The 23225-nt window shown below is 36.3% G+C and overlaps 1 protein-coding gene across 3 annotated transcripts; it reads right to left on the bottom strand.

The window, feature by feature from the left end:
- Positions 1-402: 402 nt before the first annotated feature.
- On the bottom strand, positions 403-23213 carry LOC127850814 (protein Son-like). 3 transcript variants are annotated; one of them, XM_052384149.1, is made up of 14 exons: positions 23155-23213; positions 20079-21039; positions 18906-19152; positions 14766-15191; positions 14292-14393; positions 13868-13956; positions 10676-10845; positions 8835-9083; positions 8234-8344; positions 6961-7080; positions 3095-3242; positions 1981-2046; positions 1356-1471; positions 403-900 (listed from the first exon to the last, which is right to left on the bottom strand). In XM_052384149.1, the coding sequence occupies exons 2-14, from the start codon at positions 21016-21018 to the stop codon at positions 763-765; spliced, it is 2922 nt and encodes a 973-aa protein (XP_052240109.1). In that variant the 5' UTR covers positions 21019-21039; positions 23155-23213; the 3' UTR covers positions 403-762. The 3 variants fall into 3 exon arrangements, with proteins under 3 accessions (XP_052240109.1, XP_052240110.1, XP_052240111.1); XM_052384150.1 differs by lacking the exons at positions 403-900; positions 1356-1471; positions 1981-2046 and adding an exon at positions 3940-4044 and having other exon boundaries at positions 3097-3242; XM_052384151.1 differs by lacking the exons at positions 403-900; positions 1356-1471; positions 1981-2046 and adding an exon at positions 3940-4023 and having other exon boundaries at positions 3097-3242.
- Between the last annotated feature and the right edge of the window lie 12 nt (positions 23214-23225).

Here is a 23225-nt window from a genome sequence, read left to right as displayed (position 1 = left end):
ATCGGCATTAATCAAATAAAAATCATGCCCTTTGAAAACAGGCATTGAAAACATTTATAATTAAGTTGTTATCCTACAAAGCTACCCACAGGAAATCTAGTATTTCAAAATGTGAATACTATTGAATTCATGTTTATCTCATAATGTCTGTACGAAGGTGGTGAATCACAGATACCCCTAATGCCACATACTTTGTCAACCTATATATCACCATTTACATTCATAATGTACACAAGCAAAGGAAGAAACTATGGCAACTGCTTGACCTCCCTACATAAGATACAATATTTTCAACCTCAACACTTCATAAGGAACTAAGCCGAATATATCAATTCTGCTTCCACCGCATGTGTAGAACAAGTTCCACTGCCATCCCTTTCTTAATGTTGGTAACTCATTTAGCTTACATATTATTCATAACCCTTTTAGACACTAGTTCTGTTTCATTCAATTGATAGACACCTGTTATTTTCTATTGAACTGCCGAGCACAAGATACATTTCTGCAACTTTTTAGACACCAATCCCTCTCCATTTCTCAGTCACACTTTCCTGTGACTGTCTAGACAACAGTTCAGTTAATTTGTTTGACACATCTTCCATTGCTATCAGCACAAGTTTGACCCTATAAGCATGAGTTCCATTCCTATCAGAATAATTCCATTCCAATCGGCACAAGTTCCATTCCAAACGGCAGACATTCCATTCCAATCAGTAACAAGTTCCATTTCTACCATTTGTAAGGCACAGGTAATTGCCAATCCTATAGCTGGTTGGGCACCATCTCTGTTCGTGGTATGAGCCCCAGGATCTGCAGACACACAGAGGCCGCCTGAGCCTTGGCCAGCTTCTTGTTGTTGCTTGTGATGGAAGGCTGATAGTCTGTGCCATTCACGTGCACCTGTAACACCATGGGATATACATTTGTAATGATAGTCTGTGCCATTCACGTGCACCTGTAACACCATGGCATATACATTTGTAATGAACTTTTCACTATGGTACACTTTGTTTTGAAAAAAAAAATAAGCTGCAATATTGTATATACAAGAAAGTCGTTTTTCAGCCCTGATAATTTAACTAGACCAATATTGCCAGTTATTTTCAAAATAGTTTGAAAACTAAATGCAATGTCTGTGTGTGTGGTTTGGTCTTTCCTTTCATATCAGTGGCATCATTAAGGTGTACTTGCCTCAGGAATATCAGTTCACATCTTGAACAGACCTTACTACATGATTTTCATTTTACTGCTTTGTTTTTTCACCAATTGACCACAATAGCCCAACAGTTCACCAAACGGAATCCAAAAGAATCTGCCCCTTGAGGTGAATCCAAGCCTTGGGTAGCCCAGCATACCTTAAATAGAAAGTCCCTCATATGCGAGGGCCCACTCTCGTGTATCATGTCGTATCTCGGAGCTCCCCACTTCCTCTTGTTACACAGTTCCCCCAATGCAGACACAGGGTGCTTGCCTGCAATGAAACCCATACCAAGTGTTGATAGGAGATATGTGGACTTAGTTTAAGTCAAATATTATTGGTGTGTGGTTGTACCAATTTTGATTATTTAGTACCATATACTTCTGCAATTTATTAGCATAATCCTGAAGTCTGTAAATGGTTGTTTAGTTAACTCCACAATGGTAAGGAATTAATATGAGCATACATATTAGTGTTTTCCTATCTATGTCTAGTAGAATGTGTTGTTTACTGTATGCACATTATATTAACATCAAACAAATAAAATATGAAGTCCACAGGTCATTCATATGTTTCTAAATTACTTATATAAATTAATACATCTTGTCTAAAAAATCTATATAAACTTTACAAAATCTATAGAAAGCACTAAGACCCAATTTTTTTCCTGGACATTTTGAAAATCTGCAAAAAAGTTATCACAAATTATACATCCATCTTTCAAATGATTCATACCACAAGAATCATGCATATACACGTACAATTAACCTGAATGTCTGTACCTGAGAGGTCTTTAACCACTGGAGCCTTGGCAGCTGGCTTCTTTCCTTCTCCTTCTGTTACCAAGCCTAAAAAAAGTGAATTTGGGGTCCTGGTTAATCGAAGATCTTTCGACATATTTAAGTGGGATTTTTTTTAAAAAACAAATCAGACATACCGAAACTAAACAAAACACCTGAAATAACTTAAACATAAAAGTTAATGCTAACCACTTGCATTCCTTCTTAAAATGTTATGCAATTCTACAGTATTGAGTAGGACCGGCCCCTGGACCTTTATTCAGCAATAAGACAGGTCCCTAGACCTATATTCACCAAAATGTTCCTCAGACTACAGAATATTCTTGAAATCCTGATTATTCTATACTGTTTAATGCACATTTTTTGATGCTTAATTGTCATTCACCACCTCTAATTAAATTATTTTTCATTGCAAACAATTTGATGCAAAGATAAGAAACATTTGTACAATTGTAATATGCAAACTCTGATGTCATTTTCCTCGAGTCCAAGTCTATTGTTTATACTTACCTTCAAGTTTGTGTTTGGGAATACGGACCTAGTGCAACTAATCTGAATGTGGCATACAAGTAGTTTAAAAAAAAATAATTGTACCAACACTTTTTGTTAATAAATATAACTACCACATAAAATATAAATTTTGAAAAAAAAAGGTAAGGTTGTCCTGACTATGGCTATGACTTAACATAGCAGATCTCGTCATTGAAGTAGCAACCTAAAACAGACACCAAGGCAAGGCAAAGCATGTTTTTCTGACTGGTCAATTGTCTGATAGTACTATCAGCCCCTGCCCAATTGTTTAAAATTGGACCTCCTCTGAGAAAACTTGGCTTAATGCATGTGCATGACCTGTTGTCACAGTTTAGCCTGTGCAGTTTGCACAGGCTTATCAGGGACGACACTTTCCTCTTTAATGGTATTTTCCCCTTAAAACTTAGTCTCTTCTTAGTGAAAATCAAATTCATGTGAAAAGTATCATCCCTGATTAGCATGTGCGGACTGCACAGGCTAATCTGGGACGACACATTACGCTCATGCATTAAAACCCATTTTCCCACAATGAAGCTAAAATGTCTACCCTTGGCAACTGCTATACCTTTCCTGTCAACCTTGAAGTCCAGCATGAGTGGTTCCTTCTGCCCCTCGTTGTTCTTGCCAAGTCCCTCTCCCTGCTTCCAACCCATCTTCTGCAGCAGGTACATCCCTATCCCTCCCCTCACGGGCGCTGCGCTCGTGAACACGTCCTGAAGATATCCGTGAACTCTGTCATAGGCTTGAGCTTAAAATTGTACTCTGACACAAACTGGAAATCCTTGCGACAGTTTTATTTCATTTGAGGTAAATATTTACATGCCAAAATGCAATAGATTTTTCCACACCAAAAAAATGATTGCTATGTACAGTAAATATTTTTGTATGTTTATTTACATGCATAATTACAATAGAAACCTTCTATTAGAACTTGTTTTTTATTTTATTAATATAAGCATGTTTAAATACTATGTGTGGCATAAAATGTATAATGGATTTAAATTTTCTATGATTTCAATAACAACACTGTTAGAATATTAAATACTTTACATGCCTTTTGAAATTGAGATTGATCGTAGACCTTTAATCAATTCACTCAACAGGCCCAATAATAATGCACAATATCGAATTTAAGAAGAGTTTCAACCAAAACCTCTTTTTACCCAGAAATAGCAGATATACCCTAAGAAAACTTTTTAAATTAAAGGCTAAAGTTGACTTTCCTTAATTTTTTTTAACTAAGAGCTCCATTGTACCCAAGAAACTTTTAATCCAATCTTATTTCAAATTTAATACAAAATATTTTGCCTGACAAACCAGCAGAAAACGCAATAACACTTTGTACATGTTTATAAGAGTAGATTTTTGAAAGAAGTGTAATCAAGGGTATATACTGCTATTTCCACTTACCCCTCTGTGTGTTCCGGACAGATCAGACATGGGGAATAATGTCTGCTGCTAATGCGCCCTGTCCATGAAGCCGGACATGCTCAACTGTACAAAGTCATCAAGGGCCTACAAGGTCAGGAGCAGAAGCAATACTGAACTAAGTTCACTTGATACTTGGTTACACTTAGATCAGTTTTGCTGCCAGCCCTGAGGTTTGTGATCTCTAAGACAATGTATGGTCAGAAGGTTCTGCCGTGTACTTGGCTTTCTTAGAAACAGGTGCAATTTAAATTATTATGCTTAGCTCTTTTTAAGCTCTTTTTCTTTTATCAAACTACGAAACAGAAGAACATATATATATATAGTATATTTTTCTTACCAACATATTCTGACATTATGATTGTAAAGGCAATAAAAAATATTAGCATCACATGGCAAGACAAGCTGTATACATTATCTTAGAATCACTTAAATCAGCCTCATGTTGCATGTTCATGTACCAATCGATTGTTAAAAATGGAATTTGGTTGTAAGCCTGTAATTTTTTAAGAGCTCCTGAAATAAAAGAACTCCATAAAGAGCCCACATTATCTCTCAAGAAACTGACATCATTCCCGTACAAATGTAACATGTATTTTTATTTGATTCATGCTCTAACTAAATCAATGTGTGTGTATTGTGTCAATTATAAACAAGAGTACCATGCTGGACCTGAGTTGCTCACCTAAGTTTGAGGTAAACCTATAATCAAAACTGGACTAAGTGACCTAGTTTTTGGACACACATGACTTGGCTTAAGTATTGTCAAAATTAATATTTTATTAAAATTGTGTCACAAATGTAGCTTCTGTAGTAGTCACGAGTTTTTTTTATAAAATTTAAACAGATGGCCTAGTTTTAGAACGCACTTGACCCTGATTTGAACTGAGCCACATTTTGTCAAGATTGAGTCATGAAACAGAAAGCATGAATTAGCTTCGTTTCAGGACTAGTATTAGACCAGGAGTTCAGACCAAGTTTCTTGTAGATTGGGGGTAAAAATAAGACTTCTAACAGGTAGCCATATAAAAAACAATGCCCTGGCCCCCATCTTTTCAATGAAACAAACCATTTTCAAATTTAACCGAGCTATCATTAGATAAAATGTCCTGACCAAGTTTCATGAAAATTGGAACACAAATATGACTTGTAGACTAATCCTAGGTTTCGCTATAGCCATGTAAGGAAACAAAGTTTTAGACACTTTAATAAACTATTAACAAGCATGAATCAAGCAAAAATAAATGTTACATAAGTACGGTAAATTGAAGCTGTATGTTGAGAGATAATAAGGCTCTTGTCACAAACTGATCGGAGTGTCTCGACAGTTGTTCTGGGAATGCCTCGAATTCTGCAAATAAAATGCAAGTGATTCCAATTTAGAGATGTCTGCTTGTATATACACGATTAATGAAATTATTCAGATGATACGAGTCCAGTAGGAAAATCAAAGATGGAGAATTGGGAAGAAACTGCAGTTTCGGAAAATGAATTATACGTATGGATTATCTCTGATAATGAATTTCATTGTTCTAACAAGAAACAGTCGGAGACAGGTGATGCTCCCCAAAGTTTTTTTTTTGTCACAATATTGCACTATATATTCAGATAAAAGAAAACGTCTTGAGGGGCATAACTTTGGGCAAAATAATACGATTGATGGTTTAGCAACTTAAAAATTTCAAAGGGTCATAACTCTCTAAATAAATCATCTAACCAGAACCCACAAATAACATGCGCATCTCCTCAAGGTGGTTAAGCTTCCCATAAAGCTTCATTGGATTCCAGTCAGTAGTTGGGGAGAAATAGCCCGGACAAGAATTGCACTACTAGTATATGTACAGTTTATAGAAAATTTCAAAGGGCCATAACTCTGTGAAAAATCATCCGACCATAACCAGCTGATAATATGCACATCTCCTGTTGGTAGTGAAGCTTCCCATAAAGTTTAATTGAATTCCCGTAATAAGTTGCTGAGAAATAGCTCGGACAAGAATTGCACTATATGTACAATGGAAAATTTCAAAGCGCCATAACTGTGTGAAAAATCATCCGACGAGAACCGGCTTATAATGTGCACATGTCCTCTTGGTAAGAAAGCTTCCCATAAAGTTTCATTGAATTCCGTCCATTAGTTGTTGAGAAATAGCCCGGACAAGAATTGCACTATATGTACAGTTAATGGAAAATTTCAAAGGGCCTTAACTCTGTGAAAAATCTTCTGACCAGAACAGGCTTGTAATATGCACATCTCCTCTTGGTAGTGAAGCTTCCAATAAAGTTTTATTGAATTCAGGTCATTAGTTGCTGAGAAATAGCCTGGAAAGGAATTGCACTATATGTACACTTAATGGAAAATTTCAAAGGGCCATAACTCTGTGAAAAATCATCCGACCAGAACCGGCTGATAATATGCAAATCTCCTCTTGGTAGTGAAGCTTCTCATAAAGTTTCATTGAATTCCGGTCATTAATTGCTGAGAAATAGCCCGGACAAAAATTGTGCATGGACGGACAGACCGACGAAGCGGCGACAATATGCCCCCCCCCCCCCCCCCCCCCCCCCCAATTTTTTTGGGGTGAGCATAATAAAGGAGTAAGAGTTATGGTTCTAGTGCACTAAACATACTCCTTCATGAGATCTACCTACCTATTAAATTTCAAGTTGATAACTCTTTTAGTTGTCGCCATGTGCTCCAATAAATTCAAGCACACAAATTAGCAAAGGGCAATAACTATACAAATAGTGTAGCTAGAGTTTTTTTTTGTTCACTGCACATTCCCTGATTGAGATCTACATAACAATGAAATTCCTATTAGTCAAGCATTCTTCATATTCCAACAGAGATTATCAGCTGTTTGGGGAAATCATACCCATGTGATATTATAGACTCTTCTATATCCTTGCGACTTTAAAAATGTATTTACAAGCAGGCAAGTCTAAACAAGAATCACAAATAGACTCACATAAGTTAATACCACAGCACCTTGCCCCACACAGTACCTTTTTCACCCAGGCCTGTCGCTTCTTGTCACCCATGAGCTCTTCAGGAGACAGGATATTGGCCCCTGTGCTCCCTATAAACTTCCCCGGAAGGTTCTTTGACTGGGCCCACTGGCTTGCCTTATAATTAACACGGCATATTGTTAATACAGATGCCACAAAACTCTTCAGACAATCTAAGAATTTTTTTTATTAAAGTTGTGCAAACATTTGAAATATTCTCACCTAAAAGCATGTGTTTCTCACAAGATAGACCAAACAATTGACAAGATTATTACAAAGTCAGACAATTTCACCATGTTTCAGACAGACCTCAGCAGTAATTACAGAATTTTTATTTAAACCTTGCATTTTTTTACACTACATATTTTATAAAACAAACTAAGAACTGTATTGATTTCATTGACAATCTATTGTATCGACAGCATACATTTAAAGATCAAGGCTTTCATTTTTTATATAAAGCACACATTTTATTTCCTCACCTTACTTAAGTAAAGTTTGTTTCATAATTTGAAGATCCCGCCATAAATAATATCATAGATTTAAATTAAATTGATCATAAACAAATACATGTATTAACAAAGTGCAAGTTCAGCTGCCGCAGCAGGAGATAAACGTTTTATATCATAAAATTGTTTTTTTGTGTGCGCAAAGAACCAATTGCAAACAAGATGTGTTTGTGAAACACTATGTCCCCATATATTTGACCTTTGACCTTGAAGGATGACTTTGAGCTTTCACCACTCAAAATGTGCAGCTCCATGAGATACACATGCATGCCAAATATCAAGCTGCTATCTTCACTATTGCAAAAGTGTACATTAAGTGAGCGACTTTGACCCATGTATTTGACCATTGACCTTGAAGGATGACCTTGACCTTTCACCTCTCAAAATGTGCAGCTCCATGAGATACACATGCATGCCAATTATGATGTTGCTATCTTCAATATTGTAAAAGATATGGCAAATGTTCAAGTTTGACGCAAACAAACAACACACATACCACACTTTCTAATACACATATTTTACTGGGGAGAAAATCCTGCCAGAGGACTGTAAACAACACTTATGCTTTATCCCAAAGGTATGTGAATCCTTGAGAATATTGTACATCTGCAACTGGTGCAGGCGCAAAACTGCTCCATTTGCAGATGCATTATTTTGAAACCAAATGACAGTTGACTAACTGTCTAAAAATTTTAATAGTATATGATCTCAATATTATGAACAGAGATAATATATAAGAATAGCAGATTGAGCTGGTTTACCTTGCTTTGAGCCTGGCTCAGAATCATTTTAGCCCTGATATCATTCGGATTCTCCTGTAGTTTCCTCACTGCATTCAACCGTTCAGACACAATAGCACTAATATCTACTGGCTGAAAAACAAAACAAAATATAGTTAACAAATACATGTCTCCTTCTGGTCTGTATTAACATTATTATAACCACCGGATTAACACTGAATGATCATCTCACAATGTTTATGTTCCTTTCATGTTAAGAAGAATTCCTGCACATGGAAATGTTATGGCTAATGAACTGAATAGACATTTTAAGTGCTTCAAAAGCTATCTATCCAGCTGTATGAGATGAAAAATTTGAAAATATAAGGTAAAAACACACACAATTATTATCAATTTTAAAATATTTGTAACAAAAATAAAATAAACATTTCAAAATTTTAGGATAAGGGCCCTATCAATAGAATAATGGAAACATAGCTAAAGTATACATGATGATCATAATTTACACTTGCATATCAAAACATTATGCATAGTTGGATAATGGCACAGATACATTTGACTATAATCAGATTAACTAATATGAAAATAGAAATCATAATCATCAATAAAACTGACATATCACCTCAACAGGTGGTTCTTCAAACACTTTGACTTCAGGAGGCGGGGGTGGGGGAGGCATAATTGCCGCAAATCCACCAACAGAGGGAGGAGGGACACCAACAGGCATTGGAGTGACCTTGGGTTCAGGCTCTACTGGTACCCACTCTTTGTCTCTATGCTGGGAACCGCTGGAGACAGGAAATGTTAGGCGGAGCGTGGCAGCATTCGTAAGCCTCTCCTGAGGAGTCACCACTGGTAGGGTCTTGGCATTCTGGCAATGGACAGATATGGAAACTGTCTTATCAAAAGCTTACAACAAATTTTAATAATGACTGAAATTTTTAGCTCACAACAATAAAACAATGAAGAGAATATGTTTTTTATACAAAGGCAAAGTGAAGGAATAACATAAAATGAACAGAACAAGACTATTATCAAGCAATATTGTCCCCTACCGATGAAACTCCACCATTGTCAGATTTTTTTATATTTGTTGCCATAGCAACCAGAATTTTTGACGTAGGAACAAAATGAAATGATGTGCATAATCTCCATATTGCCATCTAACCATGTTTCAAGTTTCATGAAAAAATATTAAGAACTTTTAAAGTTATCGATCCAGAAAAGTGTGACAGACTGACTGACTGACTAACTGACTGACCTACTGACGGACACACAGAGTGCAAACCATAAGTCCCCTTCGGTTTCACCGGTAGGGGACAATAACTAAACAAGACCTGTTTTTGTGAAACACAATTCCCCCTTCTGCATAAAAAACCTTTATAGAGAAAATGTCTAAGTACAAGGACAATAACTTTGCCAAAAAAATAATGGACCTGAATAAAACTCACACTTCATCTGTAACTCATGTAGGTTGACTCACATACCTAAAATCAGCTCAATATCTTAAAGCATTTCGTAAAAAAAAAAATCCGGAAAACAGAATGCCAGACAGACAGATGGCTTTATGCCTACCTACCCGGGGCATAAAAAACACTTATCATATAGTTCTTATCACATATTTAGGGATTAAACTTTGTCTTAAAGTGAATTGAAATTTGAATTTGTCTTAAAATGTTTTACAAAATGACTCCAGAGTTTTTACACAGAATGTGTGGGATCACTAGCAAATAGCCTATTAATTTTGCTCAGGGCACCTGTAATTTTCAACAATTTCTGTCCTCAGTATTAAATGTTTTTAATTAACAAAGTGACTAACATGAGGTAAAAAATGTAAGTTTTAACCCTGATTTTGAAGGGGCAAGATCTCTTAGCCACTTCGTATATGAATAATGCCCCTTTTCTTAAAATGTGACACATCTGGGCTTAGTTTTAAACTGCCACTATCATGAGAGAAAGTTTGGTTAATAGCAGTAAAACTATCATAGTTTCCAATTCAAAATTAACATAACAATTTCTCTCAGGAGCAAAGTGAAAATGGCTATATGCAACCAACAAAACCAGAGTAACTTGCAGTCTGTTTAGGTTTTAACCCTTTCAGTGCGGGAACCGAATTTTGAAGGCCTTTGCAAACAGTTTGGATCCAGATGAGACGCAACAGAACGTGGCGTCTCATCAGGATCCAAACTGTTTTCTATTCTGATAATATTCTTTGAAAAAAATCGAAGAAAATGCTTATTTTAGAAATTCAGCAGACGACATTTTAGCAGACGACAAATTTCCCAGCATGCAAAGGGTTAATCTTTTTGCTGCTCATTAATACTTTACAATTGGAAATAAAGCTTTATAAAGTTTATTTTAGTAAGAAAGGTCTTAAATTAGATTTTCTAAAGGACTACAAACTGGGTCAAAGTGCGTTTCTGAGCAGTAAAGAGTTAATGTATAAGATAGCTTGCCACTCACTGGAATATCAAACTTGATAGCAGGCCCCGCCTCCTTGACCTTGAAGGGGTGGTGAAAGTCATCTTCATCCCCTGAGCGCGCAGGCTCCTCTGAGGACGATGACTCGTATCCCTGGTCGTAGCGGAACTTCTTACGCTCCTGCTCCTTCTGCTGGATCTTCTTGCAGTATTCTGGGGGCAGAGATTCAGGAAAAAACCATGAGTGATGTAAAACAATAAGCACCACCAATACAAGACATGTGTTCGTCAGAAACACAATGCCCCCTACTGCGCCGCTTTGAAATAAAATTTCTATTTATCATTTGGCAGGTATAGAAATAATCTCCCTTTAAAGCTTATTACTTCCTTTGGATTTTTGTCCAATCCATCGGGGGGGGGGGGGGGGGGGGGGGGGACATAAGTCCACAGGTATGTAATGAACCCTACCATTCACAAATTAGTACAGGAAAGAATTGATAATTATATTATAAAAAAAAAACTTTGACAAATCATTTGAGTTATAAATAATCAAAATAGACAAGAAAAATGTGTTTGTCAGAAACACTATGTCCCCTTCTGCGCCGCTTTGTTTTTTTTATTTGTTTGACCTTTGACCTTGAAGGATGACCTTGAACTTTCACCACTCAAAATGTGCGGCTCCATGAGATACACATGCATGCCAAATATCAAGTTGGTATCTTCAATACTTCATGAGATACACATGCATGACAAATATAAGGTTGGTATCTTCAATATTGCCAAAGTATTCATAAAATGAGCAGTTTTGGCCACATATATATAACCTCTGACCTTGAAGGATGACCTTGACCTTTCACCACTCAAAATGTGCGGCTCCATGAGATACACATGCATGCCAAATATCAAGTTGGTATCTTCAATACTTCATGAGATACACATGCATGACAAATATAAGGTTGGTATCTTCAATATTGCCAAAGTATTCATAAAATGAGCAGTTTTGGCCACATATATTTAACCTCTGACCTTGAAGGATGACCTTGACCTTTCACCACTCAAAATGTGCGGCTCCATGAGATACAGATGCATGCCAAATATCAAGTTGCTATCTTGAATATTGAAAAAGTTATTGCAAATGTTATAGTTGGAGCAAACAGACCAACGTACAGACCAACAGACAGGGCAAAAACTATATGTCCCCCACTATAGTGGGTGGGGGACATAAAAATCTGTACAGTAACTGTGAACAGAACTTAAATTCTTGGTAAGGAAATATATAATCTGAGATTTATATTTATATAAATTACTACACTTGAAAATAATTGTCTCTAACAAATCTCTATTTTTAGAAGCAAATAATTAAAAGCCACTACCGTGACTGTAGATTCACCACTCAAAATGTGCAGCCCATGACATACACATGCATACCAAATATCAAGTTGCTATGTTCAATATTGAATAATTATCTTCCTTTAAAGCTTATTACTTCCCTTGGATTTGTATTTTTGACCTTAGACCTAGAAGGATGACCTTGAGCTTTTACCACGATGTGTTTGTCAGAAATACAATGCCGCCTACTGCGCCGCTTTGATTTATTTAACAAAAATATATAATTTGGCGGTCAGATAATTATGTCCATTTAAAGCTTATTACTTCCCTTGGATTTGTTTTTTCAACCCCGTGACCTAGTTTTTGACCCGGCATGGCCCGTATTCAAACTTGACCTAGATATTGTCTAGATACAACTTCTCACCAAGTTTGGTAAAGATCGGATGAAAACTATTTGAAATAGAGAATAAACGAAAAGTGTGACAGACTGACAGACAGACTTACAGACAGACTAACAGACGGACAGTGGGAAAACTATATACCCCCTTTTCTTCGAAAGAGGGCATAAAAAGGCCACCAGCCGTTCACTTGTAAATTTGAGCCCAGCTCTGCAAAAACAGGGCTTACTGCATCCCAAACAACACAGGCCAATCTGGGACAACACTTTACGCACATGCAGTACACCATGTTATCCTAAAGAGTTGCTCATTTTTGTGCTCAATTCATTTGAAAATTTTGGCTTGCTGAGTCAAGTGCAAATTTGATTAATATAGCAGAGCTCCAGATAAGGGTCGCATTTTTGTAATTACGAATTATTTTCAAGTCCGTTACGCTTTTATTTTAAAAGCTTGTCGTACCATTAAGAATGACACAATCAAGTTACGAATATTATTTAACATCTGTTCGTATTGATTTTTATTGAGTTCTTTTCGCGTATTAAAAAAAATATTTTCAGTACTCATATAGAATGGTTATCGGGTTTGTTTAACAAAACGCATTTTTTCCAATAAAAGCGGCGTGTTCTGTCAAAAAACAATGGCGGCGCCCAGAGAGCGTCCTAAAAAACTGCAAAGCGTGCAAAAACACATTTTAACATATTGTACTCAAAGTTAGCCAAAGTTAAATGTTAAGAAAGACATTATAGAAAAGATCTTATACCATGATCATGTTGTATGTTAAGTTGCCCACACAGTCGGAAAAGCTAAAAAAAATGCGACACGACGTGTCCAAACTTAAACAAAAAAAAACATTGAACGAGTGGAAGGGACAATTCCCGTGGCTAATCGTTGAAAAGATTGAAGGGGAGACCAGTTTTAATTGTGAAATATGTAAAAATTCATCGAAGGCATGCAATCTAAGTACAGTTTGGGCATATGAAGGTATTTGAAAAATAAAATTGTATAATACTGAATAGACACTGTTGAACTCGTATAAATAAAGTTGCTAGTATGTTTATTTTGATTTTTTGCATGAAAGTAACCATTATTATTTATTTTTAGGTCATTTAGAAAAGTTAAGAATTATTTTCCAAAACTTGTATTAAGTTATTAGTCTATTCCAACAGTACTTCTTTTAAAAAACAATTAAAGGATAATTGTGATGATATTATGTCTTCTGGTAACCTTCCTTGTGGGTTCTGTTCGGCAAAACACAAATACAAAAGAGTCCATATAAATTCTTCTTTTTTTCCAGAAATGTGTTAAGAACCAACCCAAGTGGCCAATTGGTTACAGAGTAGTTTAAGTGAATTGTAAACTATAACAATAACAGACTATGATGTCCAATGCCAACTCATCAGAGAATCTTAATCTTGAACACAAAATGCTCATGGGAGCTATTAGCTTAACAATATTTTGAGCTCTGAACAATCTGTATTAGTGGTGTGAAAATGTTGTGATGGTCCTACCTGTTAACTCTTCCACTGACTTCCCCCCAGCCTTGACTGTGACATCCAGCTTGACTCCCACTGCTTGGGCATTGTTCAGTGCATTTGCCCTGAAAAATCAATGGGTTAAAAATTACTATGGATTATATTGAGAACTAGCAATTACTAGAACTGCACCATATCAAATTCTATATTAATTTGCTTTGGCCAAATTTTATCTAAATTTGTTTAAATCATGATTACTTTCAAAAGCGAAGAATGTTGCAGTTAAAATGTATTTATTGTACACAAGTTATTCTGATTTGCAAAGTTGGCAAACAAGTGAGATCACGGATATCTTTAAGACATAAGACGTTAAATTAATCAGCCAAAGATGTTTGTTTACAGATACCAAAGCTTTTGATAATGCTTTTTGAAGATATGGGCTCTGGAGTAACCAACTTACATGGCAATCTCCCGCAGTTTAGCCTTGTCAATCTTCAAACGAAGATCTTCCTTTCGTTTCTTTTCCTTGTCTGGACTTTTGCTTCGAGAACGGTGACGATTCCTTAAATTAGCAAAATATGCAGCATCAATGCCACTGTTGCATGGCAAACTGAATATGTTAGCCCCCCCCCCCTCCCCTCTCCCCTATAAAGTTGCATAATCAACTCAGTTTATTGTATATCTATAGAAGACAAACAAAAAATTCGAATTATTATACAGAATTATAAATTATAATATAATACAGTTTTGATATGAGCTTTTTTAAACAGGTACGTTTCAACTAATGATCAACTAAGCCAAATAATATTTTTATTAGCACGTAATGCTTTGATTTGTAAATAAATACCATATCCTTCTTTATTAATACTTTTCCCATGTGTGCAGTGCTTTTCCTGAATAGACCTTCATCAAATGAATTATGTTTAACACTCACTTTTCTTTTGAAAACTTGAAGGCATCAAAATCTCCATATTTACTTCGCCAAAATCGGTCAGGGCTTTTGCTCTTTGATCTTTTACTTTTTGACCGTGACCTGCGATGTCGTGATTTATCTTTTGACTTTGACCTGTGATCTCTTGACTTTGCTGATCTAGATCTACGACTTCTTGACCTGGAACGCTGACCCTTTGACCTTGACCTTCTACCTCTTGATTTTGACCTCTTATCCCTGGATTTTGACCTCCTCTTTTCTCTGGATTTTGACCTCCTCTTATCCCTGGATTTTGACCGTCTAGACCCTGTCCCTCTACCGTGTGACCTTGATCGTTTCGACCTTGACCTTTCCTTGGATCCTGATCTATGTCGTGACCTTTCTTTGGAACGTGACCGTGACCTTTTGCTTCGCTTAGGCGATCGAGATCTACAAACAAACAGTGTAATTAAACAAGAGGGCCAAGATGGCCCTAGTTCGCTCACCTGAGAGGAGTCGTTTCATTCAATCTTTACCAAATGTCAAACTTGACCTAGATATTGTCCAGACAAACATTCTGGTCAAGTTTCATCATTATTTCATCTGCGAGTCATGATCAATGTACCTATGAAGTTTCATGATCCTAGGCGTAAGCATTCTTGAGTTATCATTCGGAAACCATTTTTCTAAGTTAAGTCATCGTGACCTTGACAGCCATTGTGTGAATACGTTTTTTGGCACCGTGACCTTGACCTTTGACCTAGTGACCTGATTATCAATAGGGGTCATCTGCAAGTCATGATCAATATACCTATAAAGTTTCATGAACCTAGGCATAAGCGTTCTTGAGTTATCCTCCAGAAACCATTTTACTATTTCAGGTCACAGTGACCTTGACCTTTGACCTAAAAATCAATAGGGGTCATCTGCGAGTCATGATCATTGTACCTATGAAATTTCATGATCTTAGGCATAAGCGTTCTTGAGTTATCATCCATAAACAATTTTACTATTTCAGGTCACCGTGACCTTTGACCTAGTGACCTGAAAATCAATAGGGGTCATCTTCTAGTCATGATCAATGTATCTATGAAGTTTCATGATCCTAGGCATAAGCGTTCTTGAGTTATCATCCGGAAACCATTTTACTTTTTTGGGTCACCGTGACCTTGACCTTTAACCTAGTGACCTGAAAATCAATAGGGGTCATCTACAAGTCATGATCAATGTACCTATGAAGTTTTATGATCCTAGGCCTAAGCGTTCTTGAGTTATCATACGGAAACCATTTTAGTTACTATTTCAGGTCATCGTGACCTTGACCTTTGACCTAGTGACCAGAAAATCAATAGGGGTCATCTACAAGTCATGATCAATCTACCTATGAAGTTTCATAATCCTAGGCCTAAGCTTTCTTGAGTTATCATCCGGAAACCATTTTACTATTTCAGGTCATCCTGACCTTGACCTTTGACCTAGTGACTTGAATATAAATAGGGGTCATCTACGAGTTATGATCAATGTACCTATGAAGTTTAATGATCCTAGGCCTAAGCGTTCTTGAGTTATCATCCGGAAACCATTTTTCTATTTCGGGTCATCATGACCTTGACCTTTGACCTAGTGACCTGAAAATCAATACGGATTATCTGCGAGTCATGATCAATGTATCTATGAAGTTTCATGATCCTAGGCATAAGCATTCTTGAGTTATCATCTGGAAACCATTTTACTGCTTTGGGTCACCGTGACCTTGACCTTTGACCTAGTGACCTGAAAATCAATAGGGGTCATCTGGGAGTCATGATAAATGTATCTATGAAGTTTCATGATCCTAGGCATAAGTGTTCTTGAGTTATCATCTGGAAACCATTTTACTATTTCGGGCCATCGTGACCTTGACCTTTGACCTAGTGACCTGAAAATCAATAGGGGTCATCTGCGAGTCATGATCAATGTACCTATGAAGTTTCATGATCCTTGGCCTAAGTGCTCTTGAGTTATCATCCGGAAACCATCTGGTGGACAGACCGACATGAGCAAAACAATATACCCCCTCTTCTTCGAAATGGGGGGGGGGGGGGGGCGGGGCATAATGAGAAAACTGCCCCCCTCCCAGCAGCCATGTTATTCAACTGACCTGAACCAATTTTGAACTCAACTCTCGTATCAAGGAAACAAATGTTCTGAGCAAATTTCATGAAAATTGGGCCAAAAATGTGACCTACTGTGTTCACATGTTTTCACTAAATACATATAGAGAAAAATGCCCCGCCCACTGGCGTCCATGTTTTTTCACCGATCCCGACCATTTTGAAACTCGTCCGAAATATCAATAATAGTATTAAAACCAATGTTTTGACCAACTTTCATGATGGTTGGGCAAAAATTGTGACTTCTAGAGTGTTTACAAGGTTTCTCTATAGCCAAATAGGGAAAACTGCCACTATATACATATTGAGAAAAATGCCCCGCCCACTGGCGGCCATGTTTTTTCATCGATCTCGACCATTTTCGAACTCGTCTGAGACATCAATTGAACCAATGTTTTGACCAACTTTCATGATGATTGGGCAAAAATTGTGACTTCTAGAGTGTTTACAAGGTTTCTCAATAGCCAAATAAGGCAAACTGCCCCGCCCACTGGCAGCCATGTTTTTCAACGGATCGGAACCACTTTTGAACTCAACCAAGATATCATTAAGACAAACATTTTGACAAAGTGACATAAAGATTGGGCATGCAATGTGACTTCTACAGTGTTTACAATGTTTTTCTTTTTTTTTACCTAGTGACCTAGATTTTGACCCCGCACAACCCAGTTTCGAACTCGGCCGAGATTTCATTGGGACAAAGCTTCTGACCAAGTTTCATGAAGATGGGACAAGAAATGTGGCCTCTAGAGTGTTTACAAGCAAATGTGTATGGACGGACGGACATACAACAGACAAAGACTGGTCACAAAAGCTCACCTGAGCAATCAGGTGAGCTAAAAAAGCTATTGGTGTTCAAGTATGTTTGTTTTCAAGAATCATAATAAGTATACAGATGAAAGAATACAAATTCTTTGAATCAGTGTTTGTTTTTATGCCATAAATGTATCTTATCATGCTATTATTGAGCTAGGGACACATACAATTCTTTGCCTGTGGTGTCATTGAGATACAGCAAAAATTTCAATCAAAACATAACTTTCATTCAAATGGCTTTTCTGCCTAAGAAAATAGAAATAGAAATGAACATATTCATGTGATTTCATTTTATCATGTTACTATGATATTGCAAGTTTGAGCTAATCAAAGAAGTCAGAGTATTTGATTTTTTTGTTTTTGTTTAACACAACAAAATAAATAATTTTAGGAAAGTATTTATTACATTTTCAGCTTTACTTTTAACATTTATTTGATATAGGAAGTATAATTATTAAAGAGATATTTTAGTACTAAACCACATACAAAGATGCCTATTATAAAATTCAAATATTGCAGGGCCCTCAATCTATCAAATCTGCAGCCGAATTTCGGCGGCAGTCCCCCACCTGAAAAGTATTTTTTCCCCTTTGGGGGGGGGGGGGGGGAAATTCCCCCTAAAAAAAAAAAATTTTTTTTTTTTTTAATAGAAAGAAAGATGTGTCTCATCTCATGGTTATTATATCTCAATTCTATTTCAATCTAATCTTTTCAAACATACTAAATTATGAAAAATGCAATGAATTTAGTGCAAACATGTACAAATGTAATAATGAGAGAGTAAGTAAAAAAATCCCCCAAAAAGGGAAACGCCGCGAATATTCCCCCTCCTAAGGGCTGCGGACCCCTTCCCCCATAGTAGTGTGAGGGCGCTGTATTGTGATTCAAGCAAATCTGATTGGGACTAGTCATTTTTGTAGGGCTTTGGTGCAATATTGGGGAAACGCCATTGCTGTTTTGATTCAAGTGCTAAAACAATTTTAAGACATCAATCATGAACATAATTCTATCAAACATCGTTTACATACGGGTAAATAGCTTAACAGTATTAAAACCATGTTTGCTAGTAGAGTTGTAAATGAACATAAAAAGATAAACAAATGATTTGCAAACCTAACACTCTTAGCCTTAAATCACGATTATTTTGTTTGAAATTGAAGCTGGTTTTAACAATGAACATGATAAAACAACTTACTTTGAGCGACCAGAATCTTTTCTTTTATTTCGAGAGCTTTCTCTCTCCTTTTCTTTAGAAGAGTCTTTCTTGTCTTTGCTTTTACGTTTCTTTTTTAGCGTGTCTCTCGATCGCGTACTTTTCTCTCGTGGCTCGGAAGTGAGACCCTGCAGTGAATCCTGGATGGAACCGGTTCCCGACACTTCACTTCCGCCATCAGAGTCCTGGGAGTGAGTCTCTGCTCCTGAGGATGACGACACAACCTCACCTGCAGTTGGACACATTACACAGTTTAAACCCTTTGCATGCTGGGTAATTTGTCTTCTGCTAAAATGTCGTCTGCTGAATTTCTAAAATTAGCATTTCTTCGATTTTTTTCAAAGAAAACTATCAGAATAGCAAACAGTTTGGATCCTGATGAGACGCCACGTTCTGTGGCGTCTCATCAGGATCCAAACTGTTTGCAAAGGCCTTCAAAATTCGGTTCCCGCACTGAAAGGGTTAAGAAGAAATGCATAACATGAAGAAGGCTGGTTCCCTTCAGTTAAACAGCATACCCATTACTAGGTCTTGAGATGTATTTCATGACCCAAATACAGGTTGAAATTCATACAAAAACGAAAAATCTACTTACTTTATCTGTAAAGTCTGACTTTTCAATAGAAGGCAAAGGGCTGTTATTCTAAAGCTACTGATATCTTATAAATAGTTTATTGCACTTATACATGTAGCAGACTATTGAAAGATTTATTATGTAGATAAAGCATTCCACTAAAAAACGAAAATATCGCAAAAATTCCCCTCATCACATTTCTATTGATGGCTTCACCTCACCCCCCAAAAAAGAGTGAAGGCCATCTGAGGTGTGCGAAAGTACACTTCTGTCACAGTCACATAAGATGAGCTTGTGGATGGAGTCCTATCACATTAATGGGTTTACTGGGTTATTGTGTATTTTCAATAATATGGTATTTAAAAAACTTAAGGGGGTTATTGTGTATTTTCAATGTTAGTTGGTATTAAAAAAAACACTAAAGGAACTATCAGTTTCCGTTATACTTGTGATTATTTATACCTAAAAACATGTAAAAATATTGTATACAAGATATTTATAGTTGCTGATATAATATTACTACATTGTATATCACTTTTGACAAAAAATTTGTATACCGGTAGTGACAAAAAGAAACCTACCATCTTCTAAACGCTTTCCCTTTTTGATAATTTCACCAGATTGAATAAGCTCAGCACTTGTAGCTGTTAGTTTTATACCAAAGTTTTTAAAACCAAGTTTGGGTTTCTTCGCATCTGCTTTGGTATCTGGTTTTGAATCTGGCTCAGGAATGGTTGGGGGCAACATTGGCCCAAATACTGGAAGATTACTGTCTGCTTGAGACATTTTAGTATCGTCTTTATAAGATGGATTTGTTGAATTTTTTAGATATTCAGTGCTGTCAGTTGCCTGCTTTATTGTATTCAGCAGGCTAGCCTGACTAGACTCTAACTTTTGAGCAGGGTTAGATACTTCAGAAAGGCGATTTGGGAGACCAATAGCTGATACATAGTCATCTGGTGTGGAAATAGGTTGAGTTTCACTATTAAAAAAATTACCAATATTCACACTTTTTGTGTTCACCCTTTTATCTGTATTTTCTTTCCATAAATCTTTAGTTTCCTCATTTTTGCTCTGCTTCATGGATTGCACTGGAACCTCAATGGTACTGATTTCTGCGTCCAGAACTCTGCTCATTTCATCATTGAGTTTATCTTTAGCAGACAGCTTGGACTTCTTTTCCTCCCTGTCTGCACTTTCATTCTCTATTTGTCTCATTTTGGATGCTATAAACTCTTTAAATAAATCATCAACAACTTGTCCCTCATCTTTCTTAATAGCCTCTCGCTGCTTTTTAAACTGCTTTTTAAACATGTTGAATTTTTCTATGGCAGACAGTGCCCCTTCATTTTCTGACTCCTCTGTTTTAGCAGTAAATTTCTCTTCGCCATCATCTCTATACTTGTCCTTGTCTTTTGATTTGTGTTTTTGTTTGCTGCTTTTCTTGGACTTTTTATGTTTCTTTTTATCTTTGTGATCATCAGAATCGGAGTTGCTGTCTCTGCGATGTTTGCTGTCCATAGCTGTGTCTAATCAAGGAATCTGAATGAAACAGTAAAATATAGTTGACCATCACTGATAATTGTAAGTTCATAACATAAAAACTCTAGGAAATAAAGCATGTTTTGTTAAAAGGACATCTTTAAATTTGAATAATATAATTGTAAAAGGGTATCAATAATTATTCTTCTGCTATTTTAATGACTACAAATCACAATAAGTTTCAATATTTTGACAAACTACTGGCTCCCCATAGGAACCTTGATAATACCTCTATGCTGATATTGGAATCATACAAAGATACCTGATATATACTGGAATATCCTATTTTTTAGCAAAAATAAATATCTGCACAATCTGTGAAACAATTTTAATCTTTGGCTGAACTTGGGAGGACTGGAATGGAAAAAAAAATTGTTGAAATTGTTTTGAAGTTGTTGAAAAAAAAAGTAATTTCTGATCAAAAGTTTTACAAGCCGCAGAAGGTTATAGAATAAAAAGGCCAATAAACAAATTTTGAACCAAATTGTTGAATAGAAAAACAGTTGTGTTCAGTAAGTTTTACAAATTTATTGAGAAGTTATTTTCACCTTTTTGGGAATTGGCAGGGCCCTCGTTTGGCCGTTTTTACCGCCGAATGTCAGCAGCTTCCCCCATGAAAAAAGTGTACTTTTTTCCCCTTTTTCAGCAAAAAATTCCCCCTCCAAAATTTTTTTTTTTTTTTTTTTAAATTTTATTCCTATGTTGCCAGCTGGTATGGTGCTACTAACCTTTGATTAAATGTATATTTATGTAAATCACACTAAAATATAGCAATTTTAGGTGTTGAATGGTTGGTGAAAAGATCTTCTAAAATTCCCCTTTTCGCCCAAAACGAAGCGAAATTCCCCCTCATGAGGGTGAGGGTGGCTTCCCCTAGCAGCAAAAGAGGGCCCTGATTGGGAAAAATCCCGTAGTTTTGGCTATAATGGGGAAATTAGTATTGCTATAATGGGGAAATTAGTATTGCTGTCTTTTTTTAATCTTAAAAATTTTGAATTAAAGTGGGGACGATTGAACTTTACCGGTGCGTAAAAATTAAGTATGGACTCGATAAAACAAAGACTATTGTGTGTGGAGGAGTTCCAACAGGGCCTGTAGCAAAAAGTCATCAATCAGAGAGGGTAGTTGGTTCAGTGGCAAACACCTAACCCACTAGTGATAAACAACTGCGTACCGGTAAAGTTCAATCTAGCCTAAAAGTGATTTGAATAAATTACATGTAACTAATGTTTTACTTCTAGAGATTGATGGGAGATTAACTAAATGTCTAGTGTTGTTTTTTTCAAACCTTCCATCGGGAATTTTTATGTTTAATTTGGGGAAAATATATACTTTTTTCATTTGGAATGGGAGCCGCTACAGACCCCAAATTTGAACAAAAAAACACTCTGTTCACAGGGCTTTTTTTCCTTCTTTGTGACACGTCGAAAAACTGCCCTTTCCCCTCAAATTTACCCCCCTCAGCAGGAAAATATTTCCCCAGACTTCATTGTTTTCCCCTTAAAAAAAAAACTTTTTTTTTTTTCACTTTCAATACATAAGTTAACCCGATCCAGTGTAGAAAATATAACATATTGCTTAATTAAATTATCTGTTGCCTTGAATTTGTTTTAAAAACAGCAAAATATGTTAAATTGATTATTATAGACTTTCCTCATTTTCCCCAAAATCCGGCGTTTTGCGTGTTTTTTTACCCCAAAAATCCGGCATTTCGCGTGATTTTTTTTCCCCTCAAAAAAGGCCAGGCCCTTTCCCCAAAATCAGATAAAAAACCCTGGTTCATGTTGAACAAATTCATTGTATTTTTAAATATAATACCTATCATTTTAATAACACTCTTATATCCTTATGCTATTTAGCCTATCTGTGTAAGGCACTGACATTCATAAAACGACTTTAGCCATAGCGGCTGTCAAACAATTGATTACCATTTTCTGTATTTTTACTTTTGGAGAATCTTTACCCAGGAATACCCCACCCACTAGCAAAAAGAACTCAAATTTTTAAAGTGCAAATAATGTATGATTCATCATCATTTGCAAGTAATTATAAATTTAACCGACGAATTAAGTCGAGATAAAAATAACAAAGCGAACATTGACTGATCATACATACATATTCTTTAAAAATAATTCATCCGTTCATTTTCGTGTCGTTAACGGTGCACTTCAGATTTTCTACTTGAG

The sequence above is a fragment of the Dreissena polymorpha genome, chromosome 11 (genome assembly GCF_020536995.1).
Source record: "Dreissena polymorpha isolate Duluth1 chromosome 11, UMN_Dpol_1.0, whole genome shotgun sequence".
NCBI lineage: Eukaryota > Metazoa > Mollusca > Bivalvia > Myida > Dreissenidae > Dreissena > Dreissena polymorpha.
This window is presented reverse-complemented; position numbering and strand designations above follow the sequence as displayed.